At 40.9% G+C, this 22593-nt stretch overlaps 2 protein-coding genes across 2 annotated transcripts in view; both read right to left on the minus strand.

Moving 5' to 3' along the window:
• Positions 1 to 3862: 3862 nt before the first annotated feature.
• Positions 3863 to 4552, minus strand: LOC119427687. Its single transcript, XM_037695322.1, has one exon. The coding sequence runs from the start codon at positions 4550 to 4552 to the stop codon at positions 3866 to 3868; it is 687 nt and encodes a 228-aa protein (XP_037551250.1). The 3' UTR covers positions 3863 to 3865.
• Positions 4553 to 10626: 6074 nt separating this feature from the next.
• The window catches only part of rps6ka1 (ribosomal protein S6 kinase a, polypeptide 1), a 68779-nt gene continuing 56812 nt past the window's right edge, over positions 10627 to 22593 (minus strand). The window contains exons 6-23 of the mRNA XM_037695004.1: positions 21936 to 22016; positions 21715 to 21794; positions 19917 to 20023; positions 19764 to 19801; positions 19305 to 19447; positions 19144 to 19214; positions 18968 to 19056; positions 18835 to 18899; positions 18648 to 18750; positions 18383 to 18513; positions 16842 to 16967; positions 16661 to 16750; positions 16412 to 16570; positions 16128 to 16289; positions 14233 to 14309; positions 14038 to 14155; positions 13825 to 13962; positions 10627 to 11422 (exon numbers count right to left, since the gene is read on the minus strand). Coding sequence (XP_037550932.1) covers positions 11300 to 11422; positions 13825 to 13962; positions 14038 to 14155; positions 14233 to 14309; positions 16128 to 16289; positions 16412 to 16570; positions 16661 to 16750; positions 16842 to 16967; positions 18383 to 18513; positions 18648 to 18750; positions 18835 to 18899; positions 18968 to 19056; positions 19144 to 19214; positions 19305 to 19447; positions 19764 to 19801; positions 19917 to 20023; positions 21715 to 21794; positions 21936 to 22016 — 1901 coding nt within the window. The 3' untranslated portion in view covers positions 10627 to 11299. The remainder of the gene's footprint in view (positions 11423 to 13824; positions 13963 to 14037; positions 14156 to 14232; positions 14310 to 16127; positions 16290 to 16411; positions 16571 to 16660; positions 16751 to 16841; positions 16968 to 18382; positions 18514 to 18647; positions 18751 to 18834; positions 18900 to 18967; positions 19057 to 19143; positions 19215 to 19304; positions 19448 to 19763; positions 19802 to 19916; positions 20024 to 21714; positions 21795 to 21935; positions 22017 to 22593) is intronic.

Here is a 22593-nt window from a genome sequence, read left to right on the forward strand (position 1 = left end):
AACTATTATTAACATTTATTGATATTTTTATATTTTAATACAAAATAAAAGACCAGATTCATGTAAAGAAAGAAAAAATATATAATTTTAAACAATTTAATAAAAGTGAAAACACTGAACTCTGCAGGTTTATGTGATTTCTCCTAATTGTTGAAGAATTAAGCGTCCTACTTAAATAATAAAGTGAAAGACAGGATAAAATTAGGCCAGTTTGTTGGATATTCATTAATATTTTTAAATCTAAACTAGAGAAATTGCATTTCTTGTGAAAATGCAGAGTGAGTGCTTATTGCAGGAGAACTTGCTGGAAAACAGCTAAAAACATGCTGAAATGTAGCTGAAATGGAAGAACAAGCCAACATTAGCAGAAGAGAGGGAAAATAACACATATTTGCCGAATTAGGTTTAATTTAGCAGAAATGAGCACAAATTAGAAAATTAGCTTCAACAAAGCTGAAATTAACAAAAAGTAGCTGAGCAGTAGCTGAAAAGGCAGAAAGAAGCTTAAACTACCAGAAGGAAGCAGAAAGATTTGAAATGAGCTAAAAATGTGGAATTAACTGAAAAAGCTAAAATTAGCATGAACAGCTAAATAGTAGCTGAAACTTTCAGAATTAAGCTGAAAGGAGCACGACAAGCTGAAATTAGCCGAAAGAAGTTAGAAGCACAATAAAATGCCGTAGTCAATAAAAAGAAGCTGAAAGGAGCACAAAACAGCTGAAGGTTTCTGAAAAAATATTAAAATTTGCACAAGGAAGCTGAAAGAAGCTGAATACTTTGTTTACTTTGACTTTATTTTTTTTTTTGTCTTTTTTTTCTTAGTGTCAAATACTCCTTCTCAGCAGCTTGTCTTAAAGATATTCCAAAACATTCTGGTGGTTTTGAGAGAAAGATCACGATGTGAGACAGGAAGTTGACTTAAAGTGTCTCTAACTACTAATATGATGTAGTACACACGTTTTACGCCTTGTATTTGTAACATTCTTCACAAACTTGAAAATGACAGGAAATCTGCTAAAACCAGCTTTTTCATTGTTGGCAATAATTTAAATAAAATTCAGTTTTGTTTTAGTTTTGGAGAAAGTCTGAAAGAGCCGCTGCAGAGGTTCCAGAGAGCCACGTGTGGCTCCAGAGCCGCAGGTTGCAGACCCCCTGATCTAGATAAAAAATAAATTAAATTATCACCAAACCTGTGCTTACTTTAAGCATACAACATTATAAACAACACTGCCAAAGATTTGAGCTCACATTCAAACGTAGGTAGCATTTTTTTTAGTCTGTAAATTAAAGTATTCAATAACTGCTGAGTGAAGAAGCAGAAAATATTAACACATTCAAACGGTACATTTCAGAAAGGTGGTTTTGTGCCTGTGCCAGCATTTGTGACAGTAAAGGGCTGTGAGGACGAAACCTGTAGTCATTTCCATTTCCTGAAACACTGATTCAGCTTGCTTTGTTCAAACCTTCCTCAGACAGAAGCAATAAATACAAGCACAGGCTCAAACAATGTGCGCGGCCAGACAACTAAAACGACAGAAACATCTAACAATCGGCTGTACATTCATTCTGCACGTGAGATCTTTGGAGAATTCTTGTTTAGTTTTTAGTTTTTGCTGTGCGAACAAAAGACGCTTCTGCATGAGGTCGATGATAGTGACCACGTTGTTCTCAACTTAACCGTTCGCAGCATTTCTGTTAATACCAGCGCGTCCAAATGGCACACCACCCTGCAGCTACACAGGAGCAGAAATTCATATTTAAAGCCTCAAAGACCCGTTTCTTCTCCAGAAGCTTTCTTATTGCAGATGTCTCTGCAGGACAGATGTTTGCAGTGGCCACGTGGAAAACTTAGATAGATTATAAGAAAACAGTTCGCATCCATTAGCTCAACCAAAACCTAAAATCTGTGACATTTCTCTCATCAAAGCTTCAAGCTTCTTGATGCTATTTGAAACTTTTTTTTTTTTTTGGTTAGGTTGTTTATATTGACAGAGTCCTTCTCTTTAAACAGCTTTAAGAAACTACAATTTTAAGCCCTTAAAGTCTAAAATAATTCAAAAAAATACCTAAAGTTAACAAGTGGCCTCATTCTGATCAGCCTACATTTTAAAACTCGTCTGTTTTTAGAAGCATCTCACGTTGTATCTGACATCATCGCATCTAAGACAAAGTCAGTATGTCTGTGCAAGCAAGCCCGCACTTTATATGGCATAAAAACAAACTTCATAGAAACCTACAATGTTGTGATTGTGCAATCAAGTCATGTGCTTTTCCTTTAATAAGTTGTAGACCCATTCATGACACAAGAACGAACAAAGCACCATCAGGAATTATGACCATTGTAGAAACTGGTGAGGTGCAAGAATTCCAGGTGTCTCTTGTAAATGAGTCCCCGAGGCTCAGTGGGATTAACCTGGATAAATAAAGGTTGAATGAATGTGATGTCTATAGATTAGTTTCAGCATAGACTGAACATTTGCTTCGCTGCTGTTACCTTCACACGCCCCCACATAAATCTGTCCATTTTAGATCTGGAAAGTTCCAGTTCTCTTGTAGCAGCAGCTACGTGCACTCCGCTCATCTTTCAGACGACTGTCCGAACATAATCTCGCTGCGTCTCGGTACAATGATAATAAAGCTTATTCTGATTCTGACAAAGAGGACTTCTGCACTTCATACACACAAATGCAGCGAACGCAAGGAAGTGCTTTTTAAAAAAAAAAAAAAAAAAAAAGCATGCTAGATACTTAAGTATTGAGTTCAAAGTAAAACGTGTACGTGAAATTATGTCATTCCATCGTCTTGGTATGTATGATGAATTAAAATATAGTTGGCAGAATAAGTATTTGATCTCCAAAACAAGAGAAATGAATCAATGTTCACTGGAAACACTCAGAAACCCTGAATTAAACAGTTCAACTTTCATATGCTGCCACATTAATACAATTAAAGACGCTAGTGAGGCTCTTAAGTCCTGTTTGGAGTCACGAAAGACACAATAAGCAGTAATTTCATCTCCTAAATTCTCCATATGATGCTTGCATGAGTTAAACTAAAGCAATTTGCTCTTTCCAAACGTGGATAGCTTTCATGTTTAATCTCTCGTCGGATCTCTACAGCTGTCACATTCTGTTGCAGCGCTCAGCTGGATACATTCTGCGTGTTTGTAGGAGCAGATTGAGGATGGGGAGGCGAGTGGTTGCTAGGTGACGGGATAAAAAGAGGCCACAGGTGGAGTTGTCCCAGCTTGAACGTCTTTCCTGCGGTCTCTCGCTTCTCTTTGTTTGTGCGGCCAAAATCAGATGCCATGGTAGAGACTGAAGCCAAGGCACATGCTGCTTTCTTAGTTTTATCTATGCACGAGCCTCTCATCGTTTTCTAATGCCCCTCACTCCTTTTATCTTGAGCTGAAAAAGCAGATTATTCTGCTCTCATGTCAGTGACTGATTTGGTTTGTCTGAGACTTGAACCCAACCTAAACGAGCTAAAATACAGTGGATGATGCAGCTCAGGCCTCTCCTCCCACATCACCTGACTCATCCATGTGGGTTTCTTTCATGAGCTAACTGCAAGCAGCAAAGAATCTGTGGAAACAGTGAGGACACAATGACATCCGTTGTACTGGTGCGAGGATGATTGGTTTTCTAGCCTCTTCAAAAACACACACAATGAGAAGCTCCTTACTGGCGTCTGTGGTGTTTTTAGGCACTCTAAACCCTTTAAGGACCAGCCTCGGGATACAAGAGCAGTAAGGTTGAAGCTGGAGAGCAGCCGAGTCACTGAGTTAGCTAAAGACAGGAGGTCTGTCCTCCCAGGTATGTAAAGCACATTTCTAAAGTCAGAGAACAATCAAGTAGCTACTGTCTCATTTGAGTTTCACCGGCCAGGGAAGGCATGTGCGAAGTCCAAGCATGGAGGAGAAGACGATGGCGGGTCGATGTTTCTTGAACCTTTTGCCTGTCTTCAGCCGCTGGGTGTTCTCTGCCACATACAGCTCTCCCTGCTGCGCTGCAGTGGATATCCGTGACACCAGCTCCCCGTGGACCACCACCTGCTGCTCCGAGCGCACAAACATCTCCCTGAGCTCCTCCAGCCGCCGCTCCATCTCTCTGATGACCCGCTGCCGCTCCTCCACCTCCAGCAGACGCTGCCGAGCTGCCTCGAACTCCATGCTGGAGCTGGGAGTGACCAGTTTGGAGGAGGGGGCCGTGGCAGACCTGGATGGGGGGTCAGAACCAGCTAACAGAGCTGCCGTTACCCTCCGGAAGTCTCCCATGGAAATGGAACGCCTGGTTGCTGGGGATGCAAGTGCCAGGAGAGCGGAGGCAGACACAGAAGGCTGCATGGCTGGTAGAAGAAGAGCGGAGGAAGATGGTGATGGAGAGGATGCATCCGGCAGATGGAGGTCAGGCCGTGAGTCCGTACCTTTAAGGGCTTCAGTCGTGTCCTCAGCGTCCTCGTCGCTGGTTTCCTGGCTTCTTTGACGTCCCTTTGTAGCCATCACTCCACCTTTCTTACGTTCCTTAATGATGCTGCTGGTGTCCTTCTCCATTCTGCTGTGTCAGATGAAAGAGGAGCCGAGCAGGGGGGGATGCAGAGATGTGCAGCAAAGCAGCCTGGGAACGGCTCCATTCATTAATAAGACATCTGAGCTCCGATTGTGCGGTCTCTGCATCTGAGTTGTTGTGCTTGGGAGGCTGCCTCCTGGCATTTCATTGGCTGCTGCGCTCATGAGCACGTCAGCTGATGATTGGGCAGTCTTCCTCTGTGCTGCTGATGCAGGCAAGCTGCTGTGTCCTCCGCCTGACTGCTCCGTCGTCATCCGCATGCTTCAATCTGCTCTGCTCAGTCAAAAGGTGCAGTTCAGTCCATTTTTTTTAAAGCTGTATTTCACTTTCTGTCTTATCTCCCTGCTCCTCTGCTGCCAGCTGCTCTCTCCATTGTCCCCTCTCTCTCTCAGATGGTTTCCCATAGCAACACAGCTTTCACGTCAACTGGCAATGGAAGGAGGGAGGGGTGATGCTCCACTTTATCTCGCCCTTAATCACCTTGCTGCTCAGCATGACCCTGTCCTGCTACACCAGTTTGTCCACAGTTATACTTTGGTTTTTGGATTGGCAAAAACAAGAACGCTGGCTGAAACCATTCGTTATCACGATGCATCAGCTCCAAAAGCTTCAAAACTAAATTAAATGCCTCGCAGTGTCCTTGCTCTTAATTTGAACTGGAAGTTAGATCCACCGCCAGTAGACACTGCAGGTTGTGGCAGCAGCTCAAGGAGGGGGAACAAGGACAGGAGAAGCTTCAGGCTGACTTGAACCAACATTTAGTTGCAGTTGTCGTTTACGCCAAATGCAGTTTATCAATGTCTCCATGAGCAAAGGAAGCGAGTATCACTACTAAAAACAAGGCATAGCTTATAGCAAGACTACAAATATAAACAAGTAAAATGAAAGTTTTGTCTATAATTTAGGGGTGCCAGTTAATTGCAAATTTTGCAAATGGGTAAGAAACGGGAAACTCGTGGACTCTTTGGTAACAGAACCAGTAAAACATCCCAAGCAGCAACATTTTCCTCCTTAGATAGACTCCATTAATGGAAAACCCATTAACCTTCCTTAGCCTTCCATTATTAATGTTTCTGCATAAAAACCAACACAAAATCCACATTCTTGCCCATTGCATCTTATTTTATGTAACAATAACAACAGTTTAAAACGGCTTTGCTTTTAAAGCAAACTGATCCAACCAGTTACATCATCATGATATAATACCTTGCACTAGGTTTTTTTCTTGCTCTAATAGATGGTCCCTGGGTAGGTTTACCTCTCTGTCTAGACACGTATCGACCAACTGTGTGGGTGCGTTGCAGAGACGAATGACCAGAGGAAGAAAGGAAGACAAAGATCTCTCGGAGACACAAGGCTGGCAACAAAAGCCACAAGGTTCTAAATAAACGTCCTCCTTTAGACTGAAGTGAAACAGATGAAGCTTTTAACGGGTCAGAGGTGAGTTTGCACGTGTGCAATGTCTACGTGCATGCGTGTCTGAGTGCTCACATGCTTTTAACTCTGGATTGGTGCTGCATTAGCTGAAGCAATGGCTGCTTTCGTTCTGCTTTTAGCTTTGCCGATCTCCAAAGAAAACAGAAAGTCACGCAGAGTATGAATAAGTCAGAAAAGCAAAATGAAGGAGGTTGTATCTTCTGGATAAAACAGAGTTAAGTACAGCCAGAAAGATGTTTCATGCGAGTGTTCTGCACAGTTTTACGTTCTGTTAAATAATACATCCTGATTTGAAGAAGTCTAGCGTGTTTTTTTTCCACTCATCAGCAAAACTTGACGCGGGATAAGTCGCATCCAGTTGAGTGTTTCTAAATTAATTGTGATCGTGAGCTAAATCCTTCCAAAGTATAATTATCTGCAAACCTCTTCTACAAATGTATCCTCTATCCTGTAATAGATAAAATAAAAAAAAATACAAACCTGGGCTCAATCTCACAATCAGAACCTCCTGCTCCAGATTACCTTAATCTGTGTTTGTGTTTTGATTGTAGCAGTGTGGTGGATGTTGCCCTATCGAACTCGGATTTAAATTATTTTCTTTCAGCTGATGGGTTTAGACATCTGATGTGTGTGGCAGAGGACTTAGTTTGTACTCGGCGCGTTACATAATCTGGCTGGACGAAGTGAAAGAGCTACAGATATGACAGCAAAACCACCTTTCAGTTTAACTGTGATATCAATGTTTTTTTTTATGTATAAAAATAATTTAATTATAGACTGCCTAATGGATCTGATGTGCCTTTAAAATTGTAAGCAATAAACTGCAAGACATCAGGAAAGCTCATGTAGCAAGTTGTATCACTTTGATGCACGTCCTGCAGGAATAATATACAGTATATTTTGTCAGAAAAACAGCGTACATCAATATTTATAGCGATGTATAAGTTTATTGAAAAGCCTTTGCATGAACCACTAAAATTTTTAAGACTGAAATTGCTTTAAGCAACCCACTTTGATCTTGATTCTGTTTAAACTGACCGTTAGCTCTTCAGTCTGCTCAGAAGCAACGGTGAGGCTGCCTGCCTTATATGAAGGATTGCACCGTGCTTCGAGCGCTCACACTCAGAAGCTTTGGATGAAGGAACCGACCGACCTTGGAGACGTCTGGAAGCACGGAATGACCACGAATCTGGCTGTTTTGAGATCAGTAGAGTCGGCCTGTACCAAAACAATTTTGTTCATCTGAATCTGGCTCCCCCGTTTGGACTTGGATAGTCCAACTTATCTCAAATTGCTCTTGGTGGGTATGTAAATCATGAAGCTCTTCTCTGCCCACGCCCCAGAAATCTGTGGACCCTTATCAGATCTGAACCAGCTGATAGACACTGTGCCATCTTTATCAGGACTATGGAACGTTCTGGTTGTGTTCACAGACAATCCCACCACATTCGTCGGCTTCTTCAAAACGTCTCGTCTTTCTATGTTGCTTGTGCTGTGTGAGAGATCTTTTTTTAATACCTTCTTTCCTCATGTTTTTCTTCCCTTTTCTTATCCAAGTGATAAGGGCAGTGCTCCACACGAAGCTGCAGCCCCCGTGCATGTTCGTCTACCCTTGTTGGACGCCTGCACTGGAATGTATTTTCGCTGTTCTTAACTGTGCAATGACAACAAAGTTGATTCTGATTCTGAAGGAAACTATTTCTCCAGACTGAGCTCGTTCAGCTATGTGCAACAGGTGAGATGTTAATTGTTCATGATATTGCCAAAGAATCTCATATCAAAAAAGCCCTTTTGAAAATTAAGGAAACAAGTTGTTTTAAAATGAACTTTAAGGGAAAATGAACAAAAATAAAGCCTTAAACATACAGCACAACCCGTGATGAAGTAAATGAAGATCTGGAACAAAAAGCAAATGTTTCACAGAGCTGCCTTTTTTAGGCCATCCAACAGGGCTCAGTTACAGTAATATATTTTATAGCTTGTCATGTGCAGTGTGTTGTATATTAAATGTTACATATCATAGGGTATCTTGATCCCAGTAAAAATATGGATGGTGTGTTGTAAAAGCTGAATCTTGTTTGCACATGTAGAGGTAAGAATTGTTGTCATCATAAAACTTAACTTCCCCTTGAACAGTGTCATAGTGGGAAGCCGTGTTTCCACATTAGGTTTTTATGTGCGAGAAGCACAGAAGCTGCTAAACGCATACCTTACATCAGACTAAAAAAACAAAACATTCAAGCAAAAAGCTCTTTTTGAAAAGAAATTTTGAGAAAACGCTGACAGCAGAGTTAAACAGACAGGGTGAGCATTAAAATGGCAACCTCACCCTTTTCTCTTCTTCTGAGGTAAATGATGGTTTTCCGCTGTTCTGTAATCAATATCAGTTTTCTCCTTCAGCTGCTGCAGCCCGATTCTGTGAGTGTGTGTGTGTGTGTGTGTGTGATTCATTGCAAATAACTAGTAAATGTCTTTAATATGTTAGCACCGGGATCTGTGAAGTGCTTGTCTAGGTACAAATGAAGGCATTTATCTCAGACATGCTCGTGTACAAATGGTTTCAGGCGTTTCCCTGGTGTGAGCATTAAGTCAGTCTGGTATGTATGGGAGTGCTGCTGTGCACACACATGCACCTAACAGCAGGTCAAAAATGTGGTGATATGAGGGGATTGCTCAGATTTGGAGGAAGAAGGTGGGAAAGGATAACTTTTAAGACAAAAGACATCATTGCATATCATGTTTTTACTGATTGCTCCAACACTTAAAGCTCACAAACCACAAGAAGCTCTCGGTTTTTTTCTTGGCAATTACTATAAACATGCACCTAATTTTTTTAAAAGTTGGGCATTTAAGAGCTTGCACTTCATCTCCCTCCAGTGATCATCTGTGGAAACATCAATGGAACGTTTCATTAGATTCATTAAATCTGTTAAAATTAAAAATTTATTTGTGTTTTTGTGCCGCTCGGGGTGGCTGCATGTTGGAGCAGCTCTGTTACATTTATTCTGATTTATTGCCTTTGAAAACTTTAATTCCTCTTTTTTTTCTGGATATAAATCACTTTTTTTTCAGATGATTACTTCCTCTGGTATTGGATGCAGGAATTTACTGAAACCTTTTTACTTTAGGGCATTTGTTATGATGTGTAACCATGGCAACAAGGTGTTTTTTTTAATGACCAGGAGCAGCTGATTGACATCTCAAAAGCTTAAATATCTCAAATACAGCCCCAAATCCCAAATGAGTTGAAAAGGAGGCGCCGTGGACGAATTCTCGTCAACCTGATGGCGGTTCTCGAGTACTTGACCACAGAGATCCTGGAGCTGGTGAGAAACTTGGCTCGTGATGATGGGAGGACTGGGATCACCCCCCAGCACCTTCAGTTGTCTGTCTGTGGTGACGAGGAGCTCGGCAGACAGCTGGGAGGCGTGTCCTGCTGCCCAGAAGGACCAAGAGGCCCACCAGATCTGACATCAAGCTGGATCTGGGTGGATGGATCAGTATCTGTGGCCAGATTATTTGACTTCGTTGCAAGAGATCCTTCCTGCCCACATCTATCAGCATCTAACAACCAGGATGATGAGTTACAACAACATTTAATTTCCCTTGGGGATTAATAAAGTATTTCTGAATTAACTTGAATATGAATTCATGTCAAATCAGTCGTGCTACTTGTCACAACAATGAATTTGGTCATTTCTTCAGTGTTACACAACCTTTATAAACCCCTCCCCTAAAAATGTAGAAAACTAACAAATAAGCCAGTCAGTTTGTCATAGCAACTCAATTTTTAATATTGCAAGATATAAAAATCTTCATTTTTATCATACAATAACATCTTACCGTAATACCATTAGTCAAAAGGAGCTTTACCACCAAACAAAGAAAGAAATCTGAACTTTGATCCTTTTTGAGGTAAGACAGCTGGTTCATAAAAAGCTGAGCCTTACAGGTCTTTTCTTCTGCAACGACGTTTAGATTTTTTTTTAAATTTCCAATCTGCAGAAAGCAGGACCTGCCCCCAGATGAGACTCAGTCTGGGACACATTCACTCTTCCTCAGAAGATTTCAAATTCAGTGTCCGTGTAGAAAAAAAACATAGAAATCAACAGGAATGCAGAAAGATCTTCCACAGTGAGGGCAGGTCTGTGTTTGAGCGCTCCATTAGTTTAAGACAACGGTTCAGTTCAGAAGAAGAGACCTGCTTGGCAACACGTCCACTGGCTAGGATCGACTCAGCGTGTCTTTTATTTTTTAAATCTCCCGTTTCGCAAGACAAAAAGATAAACAACAAAAGCAGCCAACACAAGAACAGCTTTCATTATACATCATCCAGTGGAAGAAACTAAACAAAACATGAAAACAAAGCAGATTTCAACATGCCACATTGTTCCTCGGGCAGGTTTTCTTTCACAGAGAGCCACCTATTTCACTAGGTCGTAAAATTAGTCGACATCTCAAAACAGATTTACGAAGCTGAGAGAGGGGAGAGCAGCGAAAACGAGGAAGCCACGTGACATCATCACATCACCAGACCATGCACATGAATCTGCAGCATCCCGCAAGACAGTACACACACACACACACATCTGCAAGTCATGCAACTCACACATTCACACTCTGTAAAAGCAAATACTAGTTTCGATCGACGTTAACCAAAAACATCAGCGTTTGACATTTATCACATCCTCTGGTTGAACCAAAGCCAAACAGGCATTCATGGCAAATAATAATAATAGTAATAAAATAAAAAGTTTCATATTTATCTTAACGATGCTCTTTGAAAAACACTGAACAGCAGACGGTTGGTTTGCGGTGGTTTTGTGCTGGCAGTGCAACCAGGAATATAAAGCTCATCAACGCTACAGAAAAAAAAACGGAACAGGAAGACGGCCGACGACACAGGCAGACAGGCGTGCAGCAGCAACCAGTTACAGCAATGATCATCGTTATCAAAAACAGACTCCGTCACGCAAACACGCGTGCACACCATTCACCCACACGGCACTAAGAAATCAGCGAAAAACCTGCAACCTTTCCCTTTTTGTTTTAAAACTCATCCTCGCTCCCGTCCATCATCGTGATGTTTTGCTTCTCCAAGTCGTTTGGCTTCCAGCGGAGCATGATGAGCCCAAACACAGAGGAGGATGGAGGACGGGACCAAAGTCAGCGCTCCTTAGCTGGTTTTCGGAAGCTGGACCCAACGATCTCTAGCAAGCTGACTGGGAGGTGTGGAGACTGAAGGTGCGGTTCTGGATCAGACCCCAGCGAGCTGATCGCCCATCGTTAAGTCTCTACAGGGAGGTGGAGGGCAGCTTCTTGACGCGCCTCTGAGCAAGGAAGGAACTCTCAATGGGCTGGAGCTCTGGAGTGGGCTGCGAGTTCTTCAGGGCGGAGTAGGTGGCTGCCATCGCACCCTGCGCATCAACAAAACCACAGTTACGTCAACTTAAACATCCAAAATGTGGTTGTGAAATTTGAAGTCACCCAGCAGCCTTGTATTAACATTTTAATTCCCTAAAACCTTGAAGCAGACAATTCTTCCTGTGTTGGTCTAAATTTCTGTCAAAAAGCTAAGATTTATTTTTCATCCTCAAAATATGTAACATTTGTTGCATCAAATGAATATAAAGGCATTGAAAACAAAACGTGAGCCACGTGGGAACACAGTCTAATCCCCTAATATGTTTATTGCTGCTGCACTATGTGGCTGAATCATGTATGTCACTACCTTACCATCAGAATTAATCTCAATGTTACTGCCTGTGCAAGAACCTGTCACACAACCTGTGCAGTTTATGTTATGTGCATTTAAGCCATTACCTGTGAAATACTTGCTGTATTTTTCAGATTATAAAGCACAATATCAATGAACGGGTCTGTTTTCATACATAAGGCACACCGGATTATAAGGTGTATTAAGCGAAACAAGTTGATTTTTGAGCGCCGTGTACCACATAAAATCAGTCTGAGGTCAGTAAGCACAAACAGAATTAATACAGAAGGCATATTGTCGATTTTTGAGAAAATTTAAGGATTTTAAGTGCGCCTTATAGTCTGAAACATACGGTATTCACAGTACCGTAAATTCTGCCATAAACGCCGCACCGCCCTATAAGTCACATCAGTCCAAATACGTCTAATAAAGTGGAAAAAAATCATAAATACGTCGCTTCACCATATAAGTCGCATCTATTACGCGTCACCGCTGACAACCTGGAAATGTGGGCCGGTGTTGTACCAAAAATCGATTGGCTGCCAAATGGCGGCTACTGGGGTGTGCACGGGAGGACTTTAACAAGAATTTAACAAGACTAACACTTAAAAACAATAATTTTTTGCTCAGAATTATAGCAAATGTGTGTCTTAGTCTAACTTTTCCTTAATAAATGCACTTTGACGGTCAAATCAGCTGCATTTCAAAAGCCGATACGCGGAAATAGGCGAGTGCACAGGATGAGTCACTGTGCAAATTTAACAAGATAACCACCTAAAAACAATTATTTGTTTGCTCAACTTTATAGTAAAGGTGTGTCTCAGTTGATCTTTCACTTAATAAATGCACTTCAATGGTCAAATTAGCTGCATTTAGCCGGGGCGGTGCAGCGAAATGAAGCTGATTTGACAGTTGCTCCAGGCATGATCCCGGAGCTGGATGAAAGTGGCAGGTTATGGCAGGCCGATTGTGTCATTAATAGCCACGTTTACGTATTACATGACACAACAGCATGCCATACTACACCGGCGCCATCTAGTGGCTGAAAATGGTAGTGTTCAATATTTTCAGCCAGAATTAATGAAAGCGATCATATCTCAGCCAAAAATTGGTTTATAATTATGGGGGAAAATCCATAAATGTCACTTTGGCTTATAAGTCGCAGGGCATGCAACTTATGCAAAGAAACGGGATTTATGCGGTGAAAACTACTGTAATTCATCCTACTTGCACTGTTATATTCCACCATGTTGTTTACTATATTTCTTTGGACCTTGTAAATATTATATTTCTTTATCACTTTTTGGTACTTTATTTTGTATTTTTATTGCATGCTTTAGTATTTCTTGTTTTTTTAGCGAGTCGAATCGGTTCTTCTCATCCTGAACATTTCATTGCATTGCTGAGCTTGTGTTAACCTGCATATGACAAATAAACAGCATACAATCTGTATGATCTGGCACCATTTACCGCCAGCTCTATAACAAAAAGCTGCAACCTCTACACCCACGCACACCCATTTATGCACATACACACACGTGTAACATGTTGGCAATACATTCCAGGTACTTTTTCTTTTTTCACCATTAAAACGAACACTTAGTGCACCATTTTATCCTTTGACAAATCCATTGATGCTTATTATTAATGCTTTTTAACAGTGTGTAAAGATGCATACAGAGATATAGTGGACCTTTAAAATAAAATAAAATAATAAAATAAAAGAGGTCTCTCTTGTAAATGAGTCCCTGAGGTTCAACGGGAACTAACCTGTATAAATAAATAAAAATCTGATTTTTAGCTCCTGTTCAACATTTTTCTAACTCCAGTTTAACGCAGGACACCACAGCAGCATACTGGTCACTGTAAAAAGCGATGCACCATAAGGACAGGTGTTTTCATCAAACAGCCTAAGTTGCATATAAATATATGTTTATTTATTCTTTTACTTCCATACACATTTAACTATGTTGTACAAAGAAGCTCTGTGAGTAACTGCAATAAAATTTTCACCCAACTTTTAATAATTTAAATCATGTACTGGTAATCTGTATAAACCCATCTTTAAACCTCATATTTAGAGAATGCCCAGAGTTCTGTTACCTTGACCAGTTTGGGGTCCTGGTGTGGGAGCTGGCTGTTGGGTAGTTTGTCTCTGTGGACAATCCAGGGGTGTTTGAGGACCTGCCTAGCAGTCAGTCTCTGATGAGGGTCCACATGAAGCATCTTGGACACGAGGTCCTAGAAGCAGCAAAACATCAAATGAGTGATCGTTTCTGGAGATCATTAAGGACTCTGAGGTCACCTGAGGTCTACCTTGGCAGCATCTGACACAGTGTCCCAGTTTCCTCCAGTTAAACTGAAGTGACCGTTTCCTATCCTGTTCAGGATCTCATTCGGGGTGTCCTCAGGCCCATTAGCAAACGGAGTAAAACTAGTGGAAGGAAGAAAACGCAGAATGAGTACAAAGAGCAGTAAAAATAGCTGAAATACTTAAAGTGTATAATTCACCCAGCCAGCATGGTGTAGAGTAAAACTCCCAAACTCCAGATGTCACAGCCTTCATCGTAACCCTGACGCTTCAGCACCTGCAAGCAGACATCACCACACGTTACATTTGATTCAATTTAAAGACAATCTTTAAAGTTACAGCAACAACGTCTCCACATGGAGCTGTTTACCGGCGGATACCTATGTTATCGGCTATTGAAGAAGACGACAGCAGCAGTTTTGACAATGACAAAACTGTAGAGTCTGTGTGAAAGTTTGGTTCGTGCTTCGAGTACTCAAAATCAGCTGATTTACAAACTAAACCGTAATATGGAAGAGTTTTGTGAGAATCACAGGCCACCTGCGGCTTCTGGGACTTGCCAGCATGTTGGAGACGACCTTGGAGGGAGCTCATAAGCACGGACCAGTGGAATGTCCACAAATCCGGTCATTTTGGATCAAAAGTACTGGCAGGACTCAAGGCTGACAATAAATAACAGTCTGCATGAAAAAAATCAACAATTGTGGCTTATCTGAATCTGACTCCCCCGTTTGGCCTCGAAGCAGACCGACTTAGCGAATTTCTCCTGGGACATGTGCAAACTAAGGAAAAGCTTTGTCTATCGCAACCCCCGCCCCCACCCCAAACCTCGAGAACTTCTGTGGATGCTTATCAGTGCTGTACCGGCTGACACCAACATCTTATCAGGACTATGGTCTATCTGGTAGGGCTTTAACAGACTACTTGAGTAATCAACACGTCGATTCCTAGCACATCTCGTGAGTTTTTAAATTTCACGTCGAGTATTCGCATTTACGTCATTACGTCGCAGTTACGTCATTGTGTCACGTGAGCCGCACTGGGCACGAGCAGCTAAAAAATGGATTCCTCCAAGCAGACAGATGGAGCAGAGCAGACCCAGTCTTGGCAAACAGGTAGAAATGCATCAGCAGTCTGGAAATGTTTCACTAAAGATAAATCTTCTGGTTCAACTTCCTGACTGTTTGGAGCTCGTTGTGAACCGGTGTTATACCATTTTCTGTGACCACCGTATATTGTGACTGTAGGGGGCGGTGTTGCATGCACTGTTGCAGGTCACAGAATATGGTATAACACCGGGTCCAATCGACCGAACAGAACCAGCTTCCTCTGACCTTGTTTCACAAACAAACAAACAAACAAACAAAAATCTCTAAACCTATAAAAAAACCTATAAACATATTAATCTCTGAAACTAAACCTAATGTGCACCACAGCTGGCGGTGGTGCGGGGTGGTCGACCGCCCCACTGTTTTTAGTTTCGTTTTTTACGTGCCGCACGTTTCTTTCACTTTTGCAGCTAAATAATAAAAACAAATAGTTTAGTTTTTCCTGTGACTTATTTGCAGTATGATAAAGGGTAGAAGCAAAATATATGCTCCCAATGTTTTGTTTGGTCTTTTATTTTTATTTTTGGTAAATAATGGTTTTATTTATTTATTCATATATTTTTTTGCATCTTGAGATCCTATGATGTCATCAACTATTTGACTTTTACTCGACTTATATTATGTTAATGTCGCCTTTAAAAAATATGTAGTCGTTCAACCCCTAATATCTGGAAGTGCTTCATGGACACATTTCACCGTCTTGTTGTCAAATGCATATGTAATGTGTCTATAAATGTGTTTGCTGGTAGAGTTTTTTGACGTCTCTAATCATGTCCTGACCAGGACAAGATATGAAGAGATCTTTTTTTTTATAATACCACTATCCTCTCCTCGTGGCCTTTTACCTTTTTCTATCTAAAAAGAACAAGAGGTTGCGCTCTCAGGAGCAGCAGCAACGTGCACTCCGCCCATCTTTCAGACGACTGTACGAACAATCTCTGTATTCCAGTACAGTGACAATAAAGTTTATTCTGATTGTGATTCACCTCAGGAGCTACGAAGTTAGCGGTATAACATGGAGTCATCAGGAGGCCGTTGTTGGCACGCAGCTGCTTGGCAAAACCAAAGTCACAGATCCTGATGGACTCAGGATTCCCTGATTCATCAACGTACAGGATGTTGCTGGGTTTTAGATCTCTGTGCACAACCTGAAGGACACAAAGACACAACAGTCAAACAACAGTAACAAAGACAACATCCATCCATCGGTTTCTGTGATAAAACATAGACATTTGTTTGATGAAGCTGTGGTGGCTGCAGTTGTCCTCACCCCCTGGGAGTGGAGGTACTCCACGGTCTTGGTGATGGTGTGCAGCACAGAGCTGGCCTCTCGCTCTGAAAAGGACTTCTGCTTGAGGATCCGATCCAGCAGCTCTCCTCCTCGCATCAGCTCCGTCACCATGTACACCTGCTTCCCGTTATCATACACCTGGGACACAAATGGATGTGACAGGCTCAGCTGCTGTGAAGGTTATTGCTCCGCCCACAGCAAAAATAAATAAATAAAAATCAGACTCACATCCTTCAGCGTTATGATGTTGGGGTGCTGTCCATATCTGAGCAGAATCTCGATCTCCTCAGACGGATCTGTGCTGGTTTTATCAATCACCTGTCAATCACACACAAAAAAAACTGTTTGTTGCACTTTGCCTGTTTTTTTTTTTCCTGTTTCCACGACTGTTTTCTTTGTATATTCATACCTTGACAGCATATTCAGCGTTGGTGACTTTGTGGATGCATCGCTTACAGACAGAGAAGGAGCCCATGCCGATGTCCTCCTTCAGTACGTACCCGTCACTGAACAGAAGGTTCTTCCCGTGCAACTGCTGCAAAGAAAGAAAAGGACAGAGCTGACGAGACTGGAGGATGGTGATGTTTTCTGTAGGGTGAAAAGAAGCTGGATTTATCTGAAGAAACACTTTGTGTCTAACTGTTGCTCCACATGTACAGCACACAGCTACTTCCTGCTTCAGACACGACTCAGGATTTTATACTGTACCTCCTAGAAGCCATTTCAAATGTGTCTTCCCTTTTCTCGCTCAAGGTTTCTCTGCATTGTTATAGATTCAAACCCCGTTATTATAAATTTACCAAACTGGGTGAAAATCTGGGAGCAAATAATTTCATGCCAAATATATTATTTACAATCCGACATTCATAACAAACCTAAATAACTTCTTCATTAAAAACAAGAAAAAGTGGCAGCAATATTGCTCAAAAATAATTGGGACAAGAGCAACAACAGGCTGAAGATGTTTGGTATGACTAAGGAACGAGAAGCATTTTGCAACTACCAGATAATTAGGTTAATTAGTAACAGATTAAGAGGACTTGGGTATAAAAAGATCATTTTAGAGAATCTTTCAGAAGTAAAGATGGGCAGAGGTTCACCAGTCTGTGAGAAACTGCATGAAAAATGGTGGGAGAGTTTCAGAATCAGTGGCGGCTGGCCAATAGAGGGTGCTAGGGTGCCGCCCCACCACCTCACTCACCACATTACCTTGAATAAGACATAAGAAACAGAAAAAATAATAACATTCAAAATGGCCTTATTTAAAAAATAAAAAAGGTAAATTTCTTAGTTGAAAAAAATGATGTTTATTGCGTTCCACTGTAAATAAAATGTGGATTTAGGAGTTTATAAATCGTTGCATTCTGTTTTTATTTATGTTTTGCACAACAACCCATCTTTTTCAGAATTGGGTTGTATTGACCTGCCTCGCTTTTAATGCGTAACTTGCAAAAATAACTAAAATATTATTAATCCATTACCAAATATAAAGTTTACAAGTAGGGGTGCACCAAATTCCTTAATTTTGGGAGATCGGAAATCGGCCGATGCATGAGAAACCGATTTTACAGATTTTTTTTGTTTGTTTTAACAACAATTGTCTGAACTTCATTTAAGAGCACTACCTCATGTCCAGTTAAAACAAGTTTGTATTGTTTCCAGGATATTGTTCAAGGGTATGTTTTTCAATAAAATATTGGAAAATTGAAGGTGCATTGTGACTTTAAAACACCTGACAGTGTCGCTTATAAAACAAAACTGGTATCGGCAGGTTAGACTTTTTAAAAATCGGTGATTGGCCAGAAAACTGCAATCGGTGCACCCCTAGTTACAAGATATTCCTAGTTGGAAATTATAAATATGTTTGACTAACTGTGCTTGGATATGATCGTGCTCTCCAGCTCACTTTGAGTCAATAAATACATTTCCCACATGTGAACACCAGCTGACCTGGACCACCGGGTGAGGTGGGGGCTTTACAGTCTCCACCGAGTCTTCCTCCTCCAGCAGAGTTGAAGCAACAAAGCTGAAGCCTCGAAACAGCTGATGAGCTCCAGCACTGGGGGGCACGCCAGGGGAGTCTGGAAAAACAAACACAAAAACAAAGAAATATTTTTTAAAAAGCTGTCAGGGTAAACATTTAAAGTCCGCTTTGCTTTTAGGCACAGAGGTTGAACAACAGCCACTACATCGCTTCTTTGCTTTGACCTCTCACCTTTCGGGGTGCGGGATGTGAACTCTGAGTCAAAGTAAAACGTGTCATCTGGTCGTGCTACAGCCGGCCTGAACGGAGGTTTCATTTCTTTTCGGAAGAGTTTCTGTAAATAAATACAAAAAGCTTTTACTCACTACCTAAAAACGACATTTTGCGTAAAAGGAAATAGAGTCACAATCATGCTCACATTCCAGTCTATAGTGGAGAAGAAACCGTGCCGCTTTATCTCCTCTGCACCATCTGAACCTGATCCTACAAGCAAAACATTTAGCATCACTCTCCTCCTGTGCAGCAGCGTCAGCGTGCTGTCTGATACTCACCCAGCCGGTTGGCAGGGTTCCTCTTGAACAAGGCCCTGAGCAGAGACTGGGCCTCCGCACTCAGGAACTGAGGCATTCCTAAGCGTGCCCTGCAGGGACCGACAGCGTACATTTCATGTCGTCCTACTAGCTGTAAGGGGTCCAACGCTTCAGTGCAGAAAACAGATTTTACTCACTTTAGAATCATATTCATGGTTTCTTTGCGGTCCTTCCCTTGAAATGGAAGTGCTCCAGTTAACATCTCAAACTAGGAGAGGAGGGGAAATTAGTACAGCTGGACAGATGTGCAGATTTAAAATAAAACGCTTCAGTGCAGAAGCTGAACGATGATCCTCACCATGAGTACCCCAAATGACCACCAGTCGGCGCTGTGGGTGTGCCCCTGCCTGTTCACCACCTCTGGAGCCATGTACTCCACAGTACCGCAGAAGGAATAGGCTTTCTTTTCGTGATCGATCGCTTCTTTACACAAGCCAAAATCTGGACGACACACCAATAAATGACACACGATGTTATTTTCATAAATATGATGATACACGTAGAGCAGCAGAAGAGCTTCGCCTGCAGAAGGTTCAGGAGCGTGACTCGTCCTGCAGCTCTGAACTTCCTCAGGTCACCTTTGGCTCAGTGGCGGCAGGACTCATTATATAATAATTAATGAGGGAAACATGCACAGGACGATATGAGATAAACTTGTCACGGCGCCACGAGCGATGAAGGTCAGCAGGGTGGGGACGTTTAAGTGTGTGTGTTTTATAAACAGGTTGGGGTGTAAAGGAAGCAGCGGCAGACTCACCTGTGAGCTTGATATGTCCAACTTCATCCAGAAGAATGCTGGGAAGGAAACATGAAAACATTTCATAGCATAGAAGAAATGATCTTTGATTTCTATATCCTCTGCCTGGAATATAAGATTTATTTTTATTTCAACACGTGACTTTGTTCTTACTTTTCAGGTTTGAGGTCTCTGTAGATGATGCCAAGGCTGTGAAGGTGGTCCAGCCCTAAAGCCAGCTCCGCTAGATAAAACTTCACATCCTCCTCTGTGAACATCACCTGAAAGGATCAGGAAGAGACAAACATCACAAGAGCCAAGAACAAACAGACGAATGAATAAATCCATAAAATTAAATGAACTCTGCAATTTATGTCAAAGAGTTGAGCTAGAATTAATTATCCAACGCTGAGAAAAGACCGAGTTGTAGCTGTTTTGGACAAGTTTTTAGTAATTTTAGCTCAATATCTGCAAAATATCTTGAAATGGATTGAATCCAAAAGTAAACTAGAAATTGCATTTCCTGCAAAAAATGCAGTGTGAATGTTACTGCTGAAGAATTTGCTGAAAAACGGCTGAAATCAGCTAAAAACATGCTAAAATGTAGCTGAAATGGAAAAACAAGTCTAAAATAGCAAAAGAAAGCAGAAAAAACACATATTTTCTGAATTAGGTTTAAATAATCAGAAATTAACACAAAACTTAGGAAATTAGCTAAAAAAGCTGAATTTAGAAAAAGGTAGCTGAAAAGGCAAAATGAAACTTAAAATACCAGAAGGAAGTGGAAGGAGCGGAAATTAGCTAAAAATGTGGACTTAGCTGAAAAAGCTAAATTTAGCACAAGACAGCTAAAAAGTAGCTGAAACTAGCAGAAAAAAACAGAAAGAAGCATAACAAGCTGGAGGTAGCAGAAAGAAGTTAGTCGATAATAAGGATGAAAGTAGCAGAAAACATGCATGAAAAACTTGAATTTATCTGAAAACAGCTAAAATTAGCTATAAAGGTAGCTGAAAAGGTAGAACAAGCTTCAATTAGCAGAAGAAAGCAGAAAGAATACATGTTTGCCCAATTAGGCTGAAAGATGCAGAAATGAGCACAAAATGTGGAAATGATCTGAAAAAATATGAAATTAGCTAAAACAGCTGAAAAGTAGCTAAAACGGTAGAAAGAAGCTTAAATCACCAGAAAGAAATGGAGAGAACATTTTTGCTGAATTAGGTTTAAGAGTTGAAATGAGTAAAGAAAAAAGTGGAATTAGCTGAAAAAGCTTTAATTAGCATAAAACAGCTAGCTGAAATACCGTAATAGAAAAAAATGCAACATGCAAAAATAATCTGAAATTAGCAGAAAAAAGTTATAAGCACAACAAGTTAGAAATAATCTGAAAGAAGCACAAAACAGCTGAACCCACCCCCCAGCTGAAATTAGCTGAAAGTAGCTGAAGAAAGTTAAAAATTTGCACAAGGAAGCTGAAAGAAGCTGAAGCAGAACAAAAAGAGAAAAGAGCAGTAAAAGGTAGTAAACAGATCTAAAGATCTGAAGGATGTAAAATGAGCTCAATTCATTTTCTACAAAGAAAAATGGCAGAAAAGGCTAAATATTTATAATAAAGTTGCACCAAAACCAAAAGTCACAGCAGGATTGTCCTGAAAGAGCTGAATGTTTTGATTTATGATTAGTTGAAATAGCACAAAAACTGTGGAAGAGGAACAATGCTGAAAAACGTATGGAAGAAAAATGGATCACAATTTGTGTGAATGCTTCATAAACATTAAAACTACCGTCGTATGAACATCCAACTAACATGTTCTGAGAGCTTCATTGCATCTGTCCAGTGGTTTATGAGATTTTTTTGCTAACAGACACAAATAAACACACACAGAGACGGACAAACACTTTGAGCAAGTAAAAATGACTTAGTGCAAAGAACAAGCCCAGAACCATCAGAACCATTTTAACGAACTGTTCCCACCTCTTTAGAGAGTCGTGTGAAGAGGTCGCCTCCTCGGAGAAAATCCAAGATCAAGTACAGCTTCCCCTCAGTCTGGAATGCTACAAATAAACATGCTTCATTCAGTTTTAATTCCACTGTAAACAAAAACATAGTGTAGTAACATGACAAGATCAGCTGGTACAATGGGATAAAAACATGTGGAGACAGGTGTGAAAACATCTGGATGCAGGGTTGCTCACCGTAGTGCAGTTTGACAACAAACGGGTGATTGACATCTGCGAGGATGTCTCTCTCCATCTTGGTTCTCACGCGGTCTCTGACTGAAGGGCGGAGGATGAGGAGGAGAAGAAGAAGAGTTCATGCAAGACATGAAATAAAACCAGAAACCTGACGAGAAGTTCTGCAGCAGCTTTATTTGATGCAAATGAACAGAGCAGGTTTTATGTTACCTGGATCACTTTGGTTGAAACATTATGTTTTTGTAACAAAGTTTCTGACACGCTCAAAGAGTTTTTTCTTCTTCTTCTCTGGAAGTTAAAAACTAAAGAAGTTGTCCGTTTCACACAGAAACGTCTAGACTTGAAGACAAACCCGTGGTATTGGAAGCAAACCTTGGCGTGCAGATTTATTCTGACAAAGAATTAAAAAATAGACAAACAGCTAGTCCAAGACTAGATTCTCTGCTAACGTTTCAGAACCACTTTCATCAAGTTTTAGCATCAACAATCAAAGAAAAAAAAGAAAAATATGAGATATTAGAATATGAGTCCAAGCTGGGAAAGTTAAAACACCAACTAAAAGGAAAAAGTATCAAAACACTGGCTAAAAGTGGGAAAAGGCTAGCTAAAAGCTAAATGTAGCTAAAAGCTAAATATATCAAAAGGCTAGCTAAAAGCT

The sequence above is a fragment of the Nematolebias whitei genome, chromosome 21 (genome assembly GCF_014905685.2).
Source record: "Nematolebias whitei isolate Nwh7 chromosome 21, NemWhi1, whole genome shotgun sequence".
NCBI lineage: Eukaryota > Metazoa > Chordata > Actinopteri > Cyprinodontiformes > Rivulidae > Nematolebias > Nematolebias whitei.

What these genes read in the sequence shown, in the direction of transcription:
- LOC119427687 (XM_037695322.1), bottom strand. Translation starts at nt 4,552, where the DNA reads ATGGAGAAGGACACCAGCAGCATCATTAAGGAACGTAAGAAAGGTGGA.